The sequence below is a fragment of the Solanum lycopersicum genome, chromosome 12 (assembly GCF_036512215.1).
Source record: "Solanum lycopersicum chromosome 12, SLM_r2.1".
Lineage (NCBI taxonomy): Eukaryota > Viridiplantae > Streptophyta > Magnoliopsida > Solanales > Solanaceae > Solanum > Solanum lycopersicum.
Genome location: NC_090811.1, coordinates 27,187,077 through 27,203,987, shown reverse-complemented (window position 1 = coordinate 27,203,987; position 16,911 = coordinate 27,187,077). Strand labels below are relative to the sequence as shown.

The 16,911-nt window shown below is 35.9% G+C and overlaps 1 protein-coding gene across 1 annotated transcript; it reads left to right on the top strand.

The window, feature by feature from the left end:
* Positions 1-5,786: 5,786 nt before the first annotated feature.
* LOC101260908 (uncharacterized) lies at positions 5,787-16,419 on the top strand. Its single transcript, XM_004252148.4, has 6 exons — positions 5,787-6,865; positions 8,749-8,800; positions 13,492-13,581; positions 15,618-15,682; positions 15,799-15,966; positions 16,093-16,419. Exons 1-6 carry the CDS (start codon positions 6,260-6,262, stop codon positions 16,141-16,143), a joined length of 1,032 nt encoding a protein of 343 aa, XP_004252196.1. The 5' UTR covers positions 5,787-6,259; the 3' UTR covers positions 16,144-16,419.
* Positions 16,420-16,911: the final 492 nt, after the last annotated feature.

Below are 16,911 nucleotides of genomic sequence, written 5' to 3'. Positions count from 1 at the left end.
GATCACGTTCATGTATGTGTGTTCGAATTTATGTGATTATTAAAGTATGTTTTTTCCAAGAATATGTGATAAGTATGTGTGCAAAGTGTGTGTTGCAGTGGCTCTTGGACATGGACTGGAGCATGGAATGACATGTTTTATGGTTGTATTTCACGTGCACAAACTTGTATAAATCGTGATGTTCACATGAAGTATAATGTTGTTGATTTGAGTGGAAAACTATTAGCTAAATGCTTCACGAAATTCCCTAAGAATTAACTCAAAATGTTGATGAAAAGAAGCTGAAAAATGTAACTCAAATTTCCAGCACCTTGTTGGTTAATTTCAGCAAAGTAAAGTTGTTTAATAAGCTATGCAAAATAAAGAAAAATAAGTGAGATCACTAAGGATTGAACCCGTGACTTCACCATGTTAAAAATCATTGAAATAATGTGAGTTAAAAAGAATGTGGCATGTGGGATTCGAACCCGCGTGACTTGATCGAAAATGACAAGAAAAATAAAAAAATAAGAATGAGGTGTGTGGGGTTCGAACCCACAACCTCTCTATCAAATATTAGAGAGAATTAAAATAAAAATAAATATTGAGGCATGTGGAAATCGAACCCACAACCACACGACAGAATAAAGGAAATTAAGGAGAAACGAAAATGAGGTTGTGGGGGTTCGATCCCACACCCTCTTGGTCAAAACAAAAATTGGTTTAAGGAAAAAGGAAAATAAAAGATAATGAGGTTGTAGGGGTTCGATCCCACATTCCCTCACTCCCAAACGAACGAAAACTAAAGAAAGAAATTAAGGGAAAAAGGAAAGGAGGCGTTGGGGCTCGATCTTGGGTCCCCAAGGCGTGTGGATCAAACTAAAATAAATAAAAATGTACGTGTTGTACAAGGAATTCAAAATCGGGTTCCCTTGTCCAAATTCCGCATTGATACATAAATCAAATGTGAATAAATGTTCAAAAACAATGTTGCCTACATAGATCGAAATCGAGATCTTGGAATACTTATAAGATCCATAAGTCTTGTACCACATAATCTTAGTAAGATATGAATCACTTAAACGAACTATGATTAAAGCCTCATGGCTTGTACATATAGACCCATAAGTCTAGCATACGTGTAAAGTAAGTGAATCTAAGATGTATGTAACGAAATGATGAAACCCTAAAAGGATCAAGTAAGAGTATGAAACACACTAAATGACCAAGTGCATTGACATATGATGAAATGAACATTCACATAAAAAGGGGTGAGTAATTATGAAGAGCAAATATGTTTAAGTTAATGAATGTGGTGATAACATGATAAGAGGATAATGTGAAAGATGAGAGCAATCTCAAATGAGCCTAAGTAAATGTTACCAAAACGTACTCACCTATGAGAGTGTAAAGCTAAAGAAAAGACCAGTCTCTATAAACACTCTAACGAAAGTATTGACATTAATGTATATTTAATACTAATGATGAGATGAGATCATTTATTGAGCTATGATGTCCTCATACTAGAAGCCAACTTCCATGACGTATGAGTTGAATGTAATGGAACTTTATATTGAGGACCCATACGCTAGCTATGAGCGGTGATGCCTTCTTTCGATAAAGGTGGAGGTTCACGTAACTCTCATGAGATGAGATCGACCGGCATGCCGGGTATGGGTCTCCTTATATATCCTACTCTTTGAACCTATACTGCCAATATAGGGATCTAGTAGGGTTCAATTCCCTATGTACACTAACATGTTTTGGGTCACTTTGGCCGGTGATTCCACCTCTTTTCGATGTGGGGCAGACACTGGATGTCATGATGCTCACATGATCTATGTCGTTTAATGTTAAAGTTCCCAAATGACTGAATGAGGCCAGCCTCAAATGATGCACATAATGATATGAACGATACCAAAGCTGTTAGGATAGGATAATCAAGAGGTGATCTAGACTCAAGTAATGACACTGGGTTATTCTTGATCATTGCACAACAAACCCGATGAGAGTCTTAAACTACATCCTAGGTATGACTAGTGTTTACACTAGCTTATGAATGAATGAAATGAAGTACGTATGACTGAATAAAGTAGACTCTGTGTTTGCTAAATAAGGCTCCCTAGTTGAGGTCCCATATGTTGAATACTCATTTTGGGAAGTCCTAATGTCAAGTTCATGATCCCAAGCTCTCATGGCATATGAAAGAATGATATGAACTATGTGATATGATATGTGCAATATGTTATGTGTTGTTTGCAAAATGATAAGTATGATGATACATGTTACTCTCATGGCATGACTTTCCTAAACCAAATTTGGCAAGTCCCCTGACTATCCTAATTCAAATTTGGCAAGTCCCTTACTATCCTAAGCCCAATTTGGCAAGTCCACTAACTTGACTTTCCATAAATCATGTTGTTAGGAAGGAACTATTTTTACTTGTTAGGAAAGAACTATTTTTACTCATACATGTCCTTGGTGTGTGCTTGCATATACCCATACTTAGTACAAGTGTGTACTAATCCCATACAACTCTAAATTTTTAGGCGCAGGCGTAGGTGGACGTTAGAGCTTACAGATCGACGCTGAAGCTATCCGGACGTGGAGCATTCATTCGGACTTGGTAGGCCCTCATGCATTCGAGGACGCTTGCCCATTATATTCTAGATTAGTTATAGGATTGAGCTAGTGGAGTATGTTTCACTAGCGTTTCTTTCCCGTTTTATTTTGGACATTGTATTGGTGCCATTTTGGCAAGTATACACTTAATGCAGTATTGACCTATTTCTTTCATTTGATGTTTTTAATATTAGATGGTTGATGGTGAACGTATATGAATTTAAGTAGACTGACTTACATGCATGTTACAAAACAAAAAGTTTAACTTTTCCGCTAAAATTAATCTAGATGAAGTAAGGATGATGTATGTAGGATTGTCTGCGACCTTTGAGAGGTCAACGACACCGGTCTCGTTTGGTGTCTAGATTCCGGTCGTGACACCAAGTGGGTCAGTCGACGTCCTGTAGGTGGGGAGTCGTTGGTGCATACTTAGGCGTGAGGAAGGAGGGGACAAAGACCAGCCTCAGTCCCCAACCATGGACCAACAGAATTGTCTGTTGGTCAAGGGACGATCTATCGATGGTACTGTTTTTCCTGCAAAGTCACTGTAAGTTCAAGAGATGAATTGGTAAATTCACCCACGTCCAAATAAGACTTTGGGCGGTTCCTAAAGGGTCTTTCAGTATTTTAAACATGTATATAAGTCTTTAACACTTAGAAGATTTCAATCTTCAAAATAAAAAAAGATCAAAAATCCTTTAGAAATTCTCTAGAACTCCATTGGAGCCAAAACTTAAGGAAGGACTTGAATTGGAGAATTGAGTGAAGATTCTTCATCAAATTGGAGTATTAGCTTTATTAAGGTATGGTTTTTGATCCTTGAAACTCTATTAATCAAGGAGCTTAAATATCGAAGAAGTTTTCTAAAGTTTTCAAATATGAATTGTCCTATTTCATGATTTATCCATGGGTTCTTGCATTAAAGGTTTTAAGGCATTGTATATTGATTGAATTGTTATTAATTTGATGATTTTAACTTAATTAACCTATGAACCCATGTAATTAATGAACCCTAGTTTTTGATTACTTTATGGGTTAAGTGATTTGGACTTAATGCTTATGAATTCTAGTGTAGTTTTATATGGGCTATTGATTGATATAATAATTATATTGAATTGATATCTAGGTTGTCTTAGATTGATGAATCTATATTGAATTGACCTAGTATCATTGAGTATCATAGTTTTTATATCGAATTGTTGTTCATGGTCATGGGTAAGGGCCTTATGGTAGTGAATTGGATGGTTTAGCATTGGATTGAAGTGTTGGGGATGGAGTGGTGGTACACTGTCCTTTATTTTATGTTAATTAGACTTCAATTATATTGTGATTGGTATGGTCTACTTATGGTGGCAGTATTACGTGCTTTAATTGCAATTGATGTGGCCTTGTCAGCGTTACTTTATGTTAATGATGACCATGGCCTTGTAGGCAACTACTTGAAGTATTTTTGGTGATTTGTATAGTTGATTATGTGAAGTTGGATAATATCTATCTAAATGATAAGTGATGTGAAAGTATATGTGTTCTTCTATTGATGCTATTTAGGTGATCATGTAAGACTATGACTATGTCTTTATGTGTATAGTCTTAGGGTTGATGCATGGTTATTCCTACTTGACTATATGAGTCTTTGATGATTCTATTGATGATGATATGGTAGTGTATAGGATGACTTAAGTATGATAATGGTTATTTGTATGAGCTTCTAGAATGATATGTAATATGTGTTAAAAGTGAAGTATGTTGTGTCTTGTCTTGGTTGACTTGTGTCCCTTACTTGTGCATGTATGAACGTGAATATGAGATGTCTTAACTTAGGATGCTAAAGCCTTTTTTCCTTGTATGTATGAATGACATGTGACTTTGAAGAATGTTAAGAGGGTCTTTGTGTGGACCTTGAACCTAGTGGTAAGGTTATGAATGTTGAAGTCGAAAGCCGTAATAGTATCCTTCAAGTAAAGGAATGATAGACTTAAGATTGGTTGGCTGGAACGACATCATATCAATCCTTAGGGAAGTCATTATGAGCTTCTTGTCGCCATTGTAAGGTTTTCCTTGGGGGCCTCTTTGGTAGGGTAAATGTGATTTTATGAACTAGATATGGAACCCCTTTATGTGAATCTTTAATGTAAATTACTCTATGAGAACAAAGGCTAGCATTGAGTGAGTATGGTAAGGGAAGTAGCTCTAGTTAAAGGACGAGACAAGAGTACAAAGCACACCCTTTATATTCCTTAACCATAAACCTACATGGGATGTGTGTAGCTCTACCATTGGCAAGTAGAACACCTTCATCGGAGTAGGTTAGAACTATGGATTCCATGTCTAGATACCATGGTTTATATCGGTTATTGCCTATTCTTATCATATGGGATACCTACTAGCATTAGAGAAGTTCTATGAGGTTTAGATGGTGGTATGACACTATCTAGACATTGCACAATAGACTTTGAAGGTGTTAGTGAGAGTCCCTAAGTCTTGTCCAAGACCATTACTTGAATGTCTTTATGTGATGAATGAGTCTTAAATAAAATAATGAATGCAATGACTTAAGTTAAGAAAACATGTTAAATGAATAAGTACTTACCTAGAGTAGTTAAACGTTGTCTAGTTGAGGTGTGAAGGGGCATAGGAATGGTCACTTCGTATCTTACCTAGATAAGTCTTAAGAATGACTTTGTTAGGGAAGATGTTGATTATGTGCACATGATCTAAGCCTTAGGTAGTCTTAAAGATTATTTAGGTAGTCTTGAAGAGGTCAAATCATGGACGTTAGCTTCTTGATTTACTTAAGTAAGTCTTTTGATAGCCTTTGGAAGAAGAATGTCATGTTTATGTGTTTGGTGTCTTGTAAGTGTGTGTTGATCTCATTGTAGGTGGTCTTGAGGATCATTTAGGTGTGCCTAGAGAGAATGTATGTGCCGTCTCTCTTTGTCTTACTTAACTGAGTCTTAGAACAACTTTTAGTAAGGAGATATGCATGCTAGAAGGTGTCTAAAATAAAACTAAGAGAACTTCATTGTACAGTGAAGTGGGTTACTGTAATGTGACTCCTAAAAATGTGATCAGTGCTCTAGGTGATTTCTTAGGAATTTGTACATGTGTTTGTACTAATTCCATGCTTTTATCTATTTCTATAGTGGTTGGTAGGTGAGGAGCATTTGGAAAGCAAGACTTGGATCGTAGCATCATTCAATTGAAGTTGAAGTATGTCCTCATTGACTCGAGGGCATAAGATGTTTTTTGTTTTCTTCATCGGAGTATTTTAATAGACTAAATATTTCTATATTTTGAAGTATGAGTCATAACCTAAGTATTTTTGTGTCTAAGTTTTGATGAGATTGAGACATGGTATTTCGATGATTTCTAATGAAAGATTTTATTAAAGATATTTTAATGTTTTGTGAAAATTTTTCATTCCGCACTACTTTTCACTATGTATAAGCGACGAACGATACGAAAAGAATTTGTACAAAACCTCCAAAAAGTCAAGTACGCCAATCACAATCCGAGATTGGCTCTAACTTCTAGGGTTTGATCTCGGACGGTGGCATCCTAAATTTACACATTTCATTTAATTTTCTCAACAGGCGAGCCATTTGGTCTTTTCCACGAAACCGTCAGCGGCGGTGCACCACCCCATCTCTGTCCTAAGATGGAGGAAGAAAAGGCCGCAGCATACTACGACGAACTTACACGAAAAGGAGAAGGCGCCGCAAGATTCAAGCAAGGTCTAGGCTTTTCTTCAACTTCAAATGATGCCGTACCCATCCGTGGCTCTGCTCTCGTTTCTTCCTCTTCATTTCTAGGTAGCTTTGTCAGGGCATCAAGCCCGTCCAAAACCACCGAGTTCGAAAAACAAGCTCAGCTCCAAACCATCCAAAACAAGCTAAAGAATAAACCTAAAGATTGCCTTTCTTGTAGGGTTTCCACAAGTCCAAGTCGCGAAAAACGTTCCAGCCGGAGAAGCCCGAGTCGAAGCCACAAGTTAAGGCGACGGAGTCGAAGCCGGAACAGAGATAAAGAGAGGCATTCGAGGTGGAGTGAAAACCGGGATGCTTATAGGTCGAAGCGTCCACATAGGTCGACAAGTAGAAGTAGAAGTAGAAGTAGAGACAGATATAAACATAGACAAAAAGAGAAGCAGAATACAAAGAGGACAAGGAGTGTGTCACCACGGGATCAAAGACCGGGGAAAGTTGGCAAAGATAGAGCTGCTATGGTAGATTATAGCAAATTGATTGAAGGTTATCAAACTACGGTAAGTTTCATTCTTATTTCTCAATATTACTTGGTTTGGTTATAATTTGTGCTGTTTTTGGTGTTAATATCACACACATTCTAGGCAGTGAGCGAAGCAGATTGGTACAATATTCTCATTGTCTTTAAAAGTGTCAATTGTACATCCTGATCTCAATTGTACAGTATGTTTTTGAGGAGAATGCCACTACTGACCAGAACTGTGATCTTGTCCGCTAGAGAAGCTTGCAGTCATTTTAACAATTCCAGAGTTTTTAACAGAATGCTGGAATGTGTAGAATGTTTGAATTTATGTTCACATATTACACTCGATCTTAGTTACTCCTTCCATCCAAATTTCATCCTAGCCTACTTCCCTTTTTAGTCTATCTAAAAAAAAAGAGCACTTACTAGTTACTTCCTTATCTATCGACAATTTAACTTTAAACTTTTCATTTACCTGGAGATGGGTTATAGCCACACATATGTCACTTGTTTTGCATGGAAATTTTCAGAAGTTTTTTTTTTATTTCTTAAACTCATGAGTCAAATACCACCAGATTAATTGGGACGAAGGTGTTGTATATAATAAGGTGACACACTCTTGCATTCAAATCCAATGATAAAAAAGCATCTTACTATGGTTGCTGAATAGGAAGATTGGATAATGTTAGGGGTATGCAAAAACCGAATTGCCCAATAAATGGAACCGAAAAAATGTTATTGGGTTTATAAAAAAGTTAGCGGGTTATTGGTTCATTTTCGGTTTTCACTATTGAGTTATTGGGTAAATTGATGACCCAATGAAACGATAATAATTTACTACTTTACCCTTCCTAAATGTTAAATATTAATAATTCAATATATAACTTGACACTACAGCTATTATAGTACTCTACCCACTTTACTGGAAACTTAAAAACTGAAGTAAGGGTTTACAATTATAGCTATTTGATTTTAGCTTTAGTTTTAGTCTTGTTGGACTATTTTGTTTTAGTTTTAGTTTTAGTTTGTAATTGTAGGTTGTAGCTTTTGCAAGTTCGTAAAGGTTTGTAATTTGATTAACATATGAAATTTCATACTATGTTTTGGTGGTGACATGTAATTATAGTCTTAATACTAAATTTTCTCTTATTGATGCAATTTTTCATTAACGTTTGTGTTTTACTATATGAAAGCATTTAAATAAGTGAGAAGTCATATAATATTTTACAGACATTTTCTTATTGGGTAAACTGAAAACGACCAAAAATTGATAAATCAAACTGATAATCCATAAAGCTGAACCGAACCAAACCGAACCGACCGATGCAACCCCTGGATAATGTTGCCTGAAGATGTTGCCTTTATGTTTTATGCTATAAGGATGATTGGATTGTAAAGCACGATATAGATTCTTTGCGTTGTTAATTTCTGTAAATGTGTTTCAGACCGATGTACTTACAAATTTGTCAAAACTAAAGAATAAGGAATCTTCTGATTATCGAGCACATTAAAATTACCCTTTAGTTGCATAGTGGATTTTATCAATGCTCCCATATCCGTATATTTCCTCTAACTATCCATTTGAGGCTTCAAAGATGTGATAATGGACTGGAAATCACATATATTGATGTTGCTTTCATCATCCGCAAGTTCTCTTAATTGTTAGTGGTTACCAAGTAGGTGCAACCAATATTTTGGATCCATAGCCTTAAATTTGTTTGTTGGACTTTTTTGTTGTATCCTCTAAGATCTGTTTTTTGATAAATCCCCTAATATCTGCAAGTACTTTGTTTCAGATTATGAAGCCTGATGTCCTCATCCTTTCTTAGATGAGTTTCTTGTGAATACAAAGTTACCCTTCTCTCAAAAAAATAATTATGAAGCCTGATATTGTTTATTTTTTGTTTCTATGTTGAACAGACTCCAGCTGAAAGAGTCAAAGCCAAAATGAAATTTCAACTTTCAGAAAGTGGTAATTATAACTTCTTTTTCTGGTCTTTTTTGGATAATATTCTTCACTTGTGGATGCCTAATATGTAAATTTCGCTATTTAATGTACTATACAGTGGATACTAATATGTTTTAATTAGTTGAGGAGATATTACCTAGTTCTACTGATGGTTATGGGGCTGTTAACTCTTTCTAGAAAAAATGATATAACAATAGTGATGATGCTAACAGGAAGGTCTAAGCCTATCATCAATACATGCAAGAAATAGCAGAACTAGTACTCCCTCTAGTCTAAGTGAATTGTTGGGTATGACACACCTCTTAAGAAACATGTTTAAGGGCATAAATTGAAGGCTACTTTCTACTTTTGCGACCTTCAGATTAATTTGTAAATTATTCTCCTAGGAAATGTGAAGTAGTTAAGAACCTCATTAAAAATAAAGGTAAATGTGGAAAAAAATCTCAATGATTTTCATGAATTTTAAAAATTCTATTAGTTTGAAGTAAGAAAAAAGTTGCAACATTTTACTTAGGGACCGTTTGGCCATATGAGATAAAATCATGATATGAAAGCTTATGAGAGGGAGATATAGGAAATAATGTTGAGTACATTTCGGAAGCCACAACAAAGGAGATTAGCAGCGACAAAGCCGATTTGGCTACGAAAATCTCGAAGGACCAAAGCACCATAGTTTCCATGTAGAATGACACATAAATTGAAGAGTGGATGGTGGAAGATCTTGAACCAATCCAACAGGATCAGAGTCTTACTATCCAAAAGGAGGAGGAGACATTTGCATGGGTAAGACAAAATCTGATTAAGTTGGGCAAAATGTTTATAGTCGACATGAGGAGTCTTTGGAGTTACTTATGCAAATAGACAACTCTGGAAGGCTAGAAAGATGGAAAACGATTCCATCACTAATAAGTCTAGATACAAGGGGTTTAGGAGCTTAAAAAGCTTTCATCTGTTGACATCAATTTCAAAAGTGATGGAAGAAGAGAGACGGGGAAAAGAGGACAATGTTTTACCATGAAAGTAAAATTTGTCTCCTGGAATGTGAGGGGACTTAATAGTGGGGATTAAGAAGATTGGTGAAGAGCTTAATTCTCAACTGGAATGTAGACATAGTCTGTCGAGAGGAATTTAAGCTAGAGGGGGAGTTTAAAGATATGATAAAAGAATTATGGGGTGCAAGATGGGACAAATATGCTCGTCTTCAAGCTAGTTGCACTAGAGGGGGAATTCTGATGTTATGGGATAGCGAGAGGGGAAGTTCTATAAGTTGGCTCTTACACTCTTACATGTAAACATGAGGCTCTATTGGAGGATTATAAGTGTCATAGTAGGAGTACATGGTCGAAATTGTATGTTTGAAAGAGAACATGTAACAGGAAATAGGAGTTGTCAAAAGTTTGTTTGAGGAACCATGCTAGTTGCACTAGACAGGGGATTCTGATGTTACGGGATAGCGAGAGGGGAAATTCTGTAAATTGGCTCTTACACTCTTTCATGTAAACTTGAGGCTCCATTGCAGGACTATAAGTGTCATAGAATAGGAGTATGTGGTCCAAAATGTATGTTTGAAAGAGAACATGTAAGGGGAAATATGATCTGTCAAAAGTTTGTTTAAGGGACCGTTGACAATCTATGGTGACTTCAATGTCACGAGTTTCCACCTGAGAAGAGAAATTGCAAAAGGAGAACAACAATGAAAGATTTTTGAAATTTCATTGAAGACATGGATCTTTTGGGTTAAGGAGGTGTTTTATTTGGTTCAAAGGAGACAAGAACAATGCTGCTTCTAGAATTGATAGGGTTCTGATATATAAGGAGTGGGTTGACAATTTCAGCAAAATTAAACAGGTTGTGTTGCAGAGATTATGCTTAGATCACAATCCAGTTGCACTACAATGCGGAAACAATCAGAATGTGTCATGAAAACATTGAGAGTGGAAGTTCTTGAAAGTTTTCATGATAAACTCCAATTTTTTGCTGAAACTGCTCTCATGTATGGTTTTTGGAAGGAAGTGGGTTCAATGGGTAAGATATTGCATCTCCACCAAAAGATTTTCAGTTCTTATCAATGGATCACCTGAAGGCTTTTCCCCTACAAAAAGTGGCTTGAGGCAGGGAGATTCTTTGCCTTCTCTCTTTAAAATGAATCACAAACCAAACCCCAAGTTCAAATGCCAACATGGAAGTCACATACCTGCAGTATGCTGATGATACCTTAATCTTTTGTGATGCTGAGGGAGGGCAAGTACTGATCCTAAGATCAATTTTACTGCTTTTTGAGGGCTTTTCTGGACTACATATTAGTGGGAGGAAAAGCTAGTTGTTCTCGACCAATGAAGTCCCTAATATGTTGGAGTTATCTGGAATTCTAGGAGGGGAAGTAGGCTCCTTGTCTTCTATGTACCTATGTATGCCTCTAGGTTGTCAAAGGCCATGAGCTTTTGGAACTCAATGATTGGAAAGTGTGAGAAAAAGTTAACTAGATGGAGATCTCAATACATCTCCTTTGGTATGCCCCTAGGTGTCAAGTTAAAGGCCATGGACATTTGGAACTCAGTGATTGGAAAGTGTGAGAAGAAGTTAACTATATGGAAATCTCAAGACATCTGCTTAGATGGCTGAGTAACTTTCATCAATTTTCTTTTGGATGCTCTCTCAACCAACATGATGTCTATCTTTCCCATTCCGGATGGAGAGATAAAAAGTTTAGACAAGATTGGAGAGATTTTCTTCTGAAAGGGATTGAGAAAGATGACTCTACTGTTTGCACTTGGTGAAAATGAACGAGGTTCTATGGGGAAAGAAACAAGGGGGTTTAGGAGTGAGAAGTTTGAAAATTCAAACAAGGCACTCAGACTGAAGTGGTTGTGGAGATACTCACAAGAGCCTTAAGCACAATAGGGCTAAGTAATTAAAGCTAAACATGGAGAGGAGAACAAATGGAGGTATATACACCCTATGTTGTAAGTTTATGGAGATTTATTTGAATCTTTTAGCCTTTTTGAGAGGTAACACAACAATGAGGGTAGGCTATGGAAGTATGACCTCTTTTTGGGAGGACAAATGATTGGGAAATGCTAGTTTAAAAACCGTTTTCCCTCAGATGTATGTGTTGGTGGTAGTACATCAACAAATGAGTTTAGCTGACAATTCGACACAACAAGGAGGAACATCCAGTTTAGAAGGAGTTTTAATGACTGGGAAATTGAAACCGTGAAAGAATTTGTAGAGCTCTGGCAGAGTTCAAAGGGACAAGAATGAGGTATAGATTGTTGTGGAACAAAGATAGCAAAGGCAAGTTTTCGGTGAACTCAACACAAGTTTTTGAATGAAGGTGGCCAGCAACCACCACAATGGCCATGAAAAGAGATCTAGAAAACAAAAATTGCTTCAAGAAGGCATGTTTTACTTGGTTACCTGCAAGAGAAGCAGTTTTGACACAACAAAATCTCAAGAAGAGGAAGTTCTCTATGTGCTCTAGATGCTATTTGTGGAAGAGGTTGAGACAACCAACCATCTGTTTTTACCGGGCAAGATAACAACCCAACTTGGAGGATTTTTATCAGCCTTGGGGGAGTTGTTTGGACTATGCTTAGCAGAAACACCCACCTCCTCCATAGTTAGGAAGAGGTAGGTGGGGGAGATTCATACAAAAATAGATGGAGGATTGTGTAAGCCTATATCTGCTTGACAATCTGGAGAGAGAGAAGTGCTAGATGTTTTCATAGCAAAAGTTGTGTTCTTCAGAAGGTCAAATTGAACTGTATCAGACTTTTTTGTTTCTGTTGTTTCTGAGTCAATTATTCAGATCCTTTGCTCTATTTAGATTTTAGATTCAGATATCTTGTTTTGTTGATAAGTTGTAATTATGGTTCTAGTACACATGGGCCATGTACTGATTTTAGTCAATATATACGAATGTTACCTTTCTAAAGAAAATCATATAAGATGGAACTGAGTTTTGTTTGTACATACAATTTGGGTACTTTTTGCTTATAAACATAAAATCCTCAAATTATTAAAATTGCCCAACTCTATATACAATCTTACCAAATAAGCAAAAGTTCATAACAGAAGTATTATACATTATCCCAAAGCTGTTATAAAAGAAAACACAACATTTATGATCAAACTTTATTTCACTAAAAAAGTAAAAATTGAACATGAGTTCCCTAATGAGTTGCTGTATATTACTCTTACTATGAGCTGTTTGTCGGTCAATATCATTATGTTCGTGAATATTTCATTACTCTATTATTCTCTCAAAAAAATATGTCGATACGAATGATTTTCTTTACAAAATATCAACTTGTGGGTCTATTTTTTATGTGTAAATTATGAAATTATGATTTGACCTTTTGGAGAATTTGGGATTTCTGATATGAAATCGCATGTCCAAATGCTGATTTCATTTCATAGTTTCAAATTACAAGATTAAAACGCATGTCCAAACACCTGCTTAATATGGACTTGAGGGAGTATATCATAAGAACATATTGTAGCTTATAGGTTTATGTGAAGTATAGCCTTTTCCTAAATTCTTGCCCCGCTTTTTCTACATTTTTGTTTCATATTAGTTGTCTGCTTATCTTACAAGCTCATACAAACTCTGGTAGAGGTGGAAGCTTATCACTTAAACTTAATATGAGTATGGATTGAAGTAGCCCGTTGTTTTCTTTTGTTTCTTTTGACAGTTCGAAAAGATGAAACAATAAGCATGGGCTCGGGATGGGAGCGTTTTGACTTTGACAAGGATGCCCCTTTGGATGACAACGAGATTGAAGGTTAGCTATTTGGTTGCTATTGTTTACATATGAACATTGTCAAATTGAATCCTTTACATTATCACTTTTAGTAGGATTCTTATTGTTGCTGCAACCAGGCAGTGGTCATAGGGTGAACCATATAACTAAAATCAGATTCCAGGTGTCTTGCACTGAGCTAGTTAAAAGGATGGACTTCAATATTCTTCCTTTATTTCCTACTTGTATAGCTATTTGTAGCTTGCTAGAAATCTTCAATGTAATGATGATTCCATAGGATGCAGAATTCCAATACACTAACGGTCAACGTGCATATAAGATGCAAACTAAAACAACATTTAGGTTGCGTAGCTTGTGTATGAAGGATTTGTTTGTTCATTGAAATATTCATATCGCAAGGAAACATCTTAAGTTGGATGAGGTTTTCACCGCTAATAAAACAAATGTACTATAATTTATACATTACTCCCTCCGTTTCAAAAAGAATGGTCTCCTTTCCTTTTTAGTCTGTATAAGAAAGAATAACTTCTTTCTCTTTTTTTGTTAATATTTAAATTTCAACTTTCCACGAGGCATATTTAAGGCCAACAAGATCAAAGGACAATTTTGTACATTTGAGATAACTTTAGTTTAGGACCACAAGATTCAGAAGTCTTTTTATTTTCTTAAACTCCATGCCAAGTCAAACTAGGTCATTCTTTGTGAAACGGAGGGACTGTTAATCTTGTGGAGATGTGGATGATTAGTTTGGTTCGCATGAAACTAAGGTGACTTTCCTTAAGGGGGGGGGGGGGTCAAAGTATAAATAAAGAAGCAAATATGTGAAAATTATAAGATGAAAAATGGAGCGAGACAAGGAAGGAATGCCTTGTCATGTCGTGTTTAGCTTCTTCCTACTTTTATCCTGCTCTATTGAACCTTTTAGAATTCTTGTCTTCTTTCTTTCTTTTATTTTCTAGTATTTCACTTCAGTTTGAACTTTCTTTAAATTTTGAAATAGTGTCCATTCGATCATATGTTACTTTGAAAATCACTAAGCTTGTTTACAAGGTGTAAGGATTGAGTTACTAATATTATAATGCATATTCAGTAGATAAATAAATGACATTGTCGATTTCTCAATTCATTTAATTATATTTACTAGATTAGTCATTTGTAAAACAAGTAAATGATGAGTAACTCAAATAACTTTAGTTTGGTTTCGATCTCTTTAAAATGGAATGGGAAAAAATAAGAAACAAATACTATGAAATTAAAGAAAGAAATTCAATTAAATAGATATTGTTAAAAGGATATCCACGACTTTCAAATTTCTTCATTTGATTAAATTAAAATTACCTTACTTACATAATTTTTTGCCTAACTCAATTGCAAGTTTAATAGCAATTCATTGTTTTTTCAAGTGTTTCTTCCAGTTAGTACATGGAATGAGAGTTATGAAGAAATGAAGTGAGCAATAGAAATAAGAAGAATAAAAGAAAAAAATACAAAGAATGTGCCTACTATATTTAAACAAAACCTAATTGAGAAGAAATGAAATAGAAGAGAAAAAAATGAATATAGCTTCACATTGAGCCCAAAAGCAATGGGAAAAATAATGAAAAAGAAAATAAAGTTTCAGATTGTGCCCAAAATTAATGAGGCTTTTTCATTGGGTTGGTATTCTGAGCTCAAAAGTTGAGCCCATCGCTTAGCCTATGGGACTTTCCAAAGCAAAAAGAAGAGGGGGGGGGGGGGGAGGGGGAGGGGATAGTGCACATAGTGGGACTTGAACCAGAGCATCAAAGACAAAATTTGAACTTTCTTAGTCATCGAGTTAAGCTTCTGTTCAGGGGATTTTATATTATATTATATATATATATATATATATATATATATATATATATATTCAAAATTGGAGCTTACATATTCGGCGTAATTTTTCGATGAAGGGGGTCCCCCGGGCTCCACGTAGCTCCTCCCCTGACGGGGGACCTCCGTTCTTGCTTATATTGATATTTTTGTAGAAAGAAAAGTTCCTTTATTTGCTGACACTGATGCACTGTTGATTGCTTTAGCTGTAGAAGATGATGGTGCTTTAGTCGACCACATTGGTAAAAGCTTTCGGTTTTCTACGGTGGAGGTACACACCTCTTTTTCTTTGTATCATTTACTTCTCATAACTGTGTTGCAAATGGGCTGTGATCATGCCAAAGCGCTAAGATGTTTTTGCTGTTAATTTTTTTTGTTGATTTGAAGACTAGGAGGGAGGAACAAATTGAGGCTGCTCATGATGAGGCTATTTTTGGAGCTCCCTCACTATTGCCATGTTCACCTTCCTCAGAAACAAATGATGAAGCAGAAGATAAGAATGTCAAAAAGGACATATCTGAAATTGCAACTGCTACAAGTCTCATCAATGGACAGGTGATATCTTAAATCTTATCATAGTAGGTTTTTGCTAATTATTAGAGTACCGTGGTTAGGTTTTCACCCCTTTATCTTCATTTTTGGTTCCACTCTGCTTAATCATTCTTGTATTATATGAATTAGGCACTGGCAATGCAGCAAGGTTCTTGGCGTGATCGTGTGCGTAAATCATAACTTGTTTGAATGCTTGGAAGACTTGATCATGCCAAGTATTTGGTTTATGCAAATGGAGGGTTTTTGTATTTGTTCTTGTCTTGTGTGGGTTGTTGCCCCCTGCTTTTTGAAATAGTGCAAGGTCCTCGTTTGTTCTGGGAAAATTGTGAAGAAGGGTATTTATGGAGTTGGGTTTTCAGCTTTAAAATATCCATTGTAGGTAATTAATTATCTGTCATATTCTAATTTTCTTATGGAGAACTAGCAAGGAACCAGTTGCAAATATTTTTCTGTAAATATTCTCCTATTTTGTTGGTTTTACACCTGTTCGGTACTAGCCCCGACGCTCCCTAACGAAGGCGACTCCGTAGCTATGGGCTTTGAATTCGAGGTCTCTTGGTTAAGGATGAATGAGTACTTACCTTCATCACAACCCTTGTTGGTCTGTAAATATTCTCTTTCATACTCTTAAACTTTGAATTCAGCAGCCCTTGTATAGTTTGTATGTGGACGTCAAGTGTAGTGCTTTTGCCAAGATTCGTCACATGTAAATAAAATTCGGTTATGAAACATAGGCCATAGAATAGTCATAGAAATCTTCATTGAGAATCATATTTTCAAACTAAGCTTCAATCATACTGGGTGTGTAGTGTATTGCACTCCATATTTAATGGGAGATTTACAAATAGAGGGTGCACATGATATGGTATTGTGGTATATACCGAAATGTCATATTGTACTGAAAAATTGAATATCGTTGTTCTAGTATTATGATATTTGGTATGGTAT

Coding starts and splice junctions, on each gene's coding strand:
- LOC101260908 (XM_004252148.4), top strand. CDS start 6,260: ATGGAGGAAGAAAAGGCCGCAGCATACTACGACGAACTTACACGAAAA. Junction 6,866..8,748: donor TTGAAGGTTATCAAACTACG/GTAAGTTTCATT, acceptor TATGTTGAACAG/ACTCCAGCTGAAAGAGTCAA. Junction 15,967..16,092: donor CAAGTCTCATCAATGGACAG/GTGATATCTTAA, acceptor TATATGAATTAG/GCACTGGCAATGCAGCAAGG.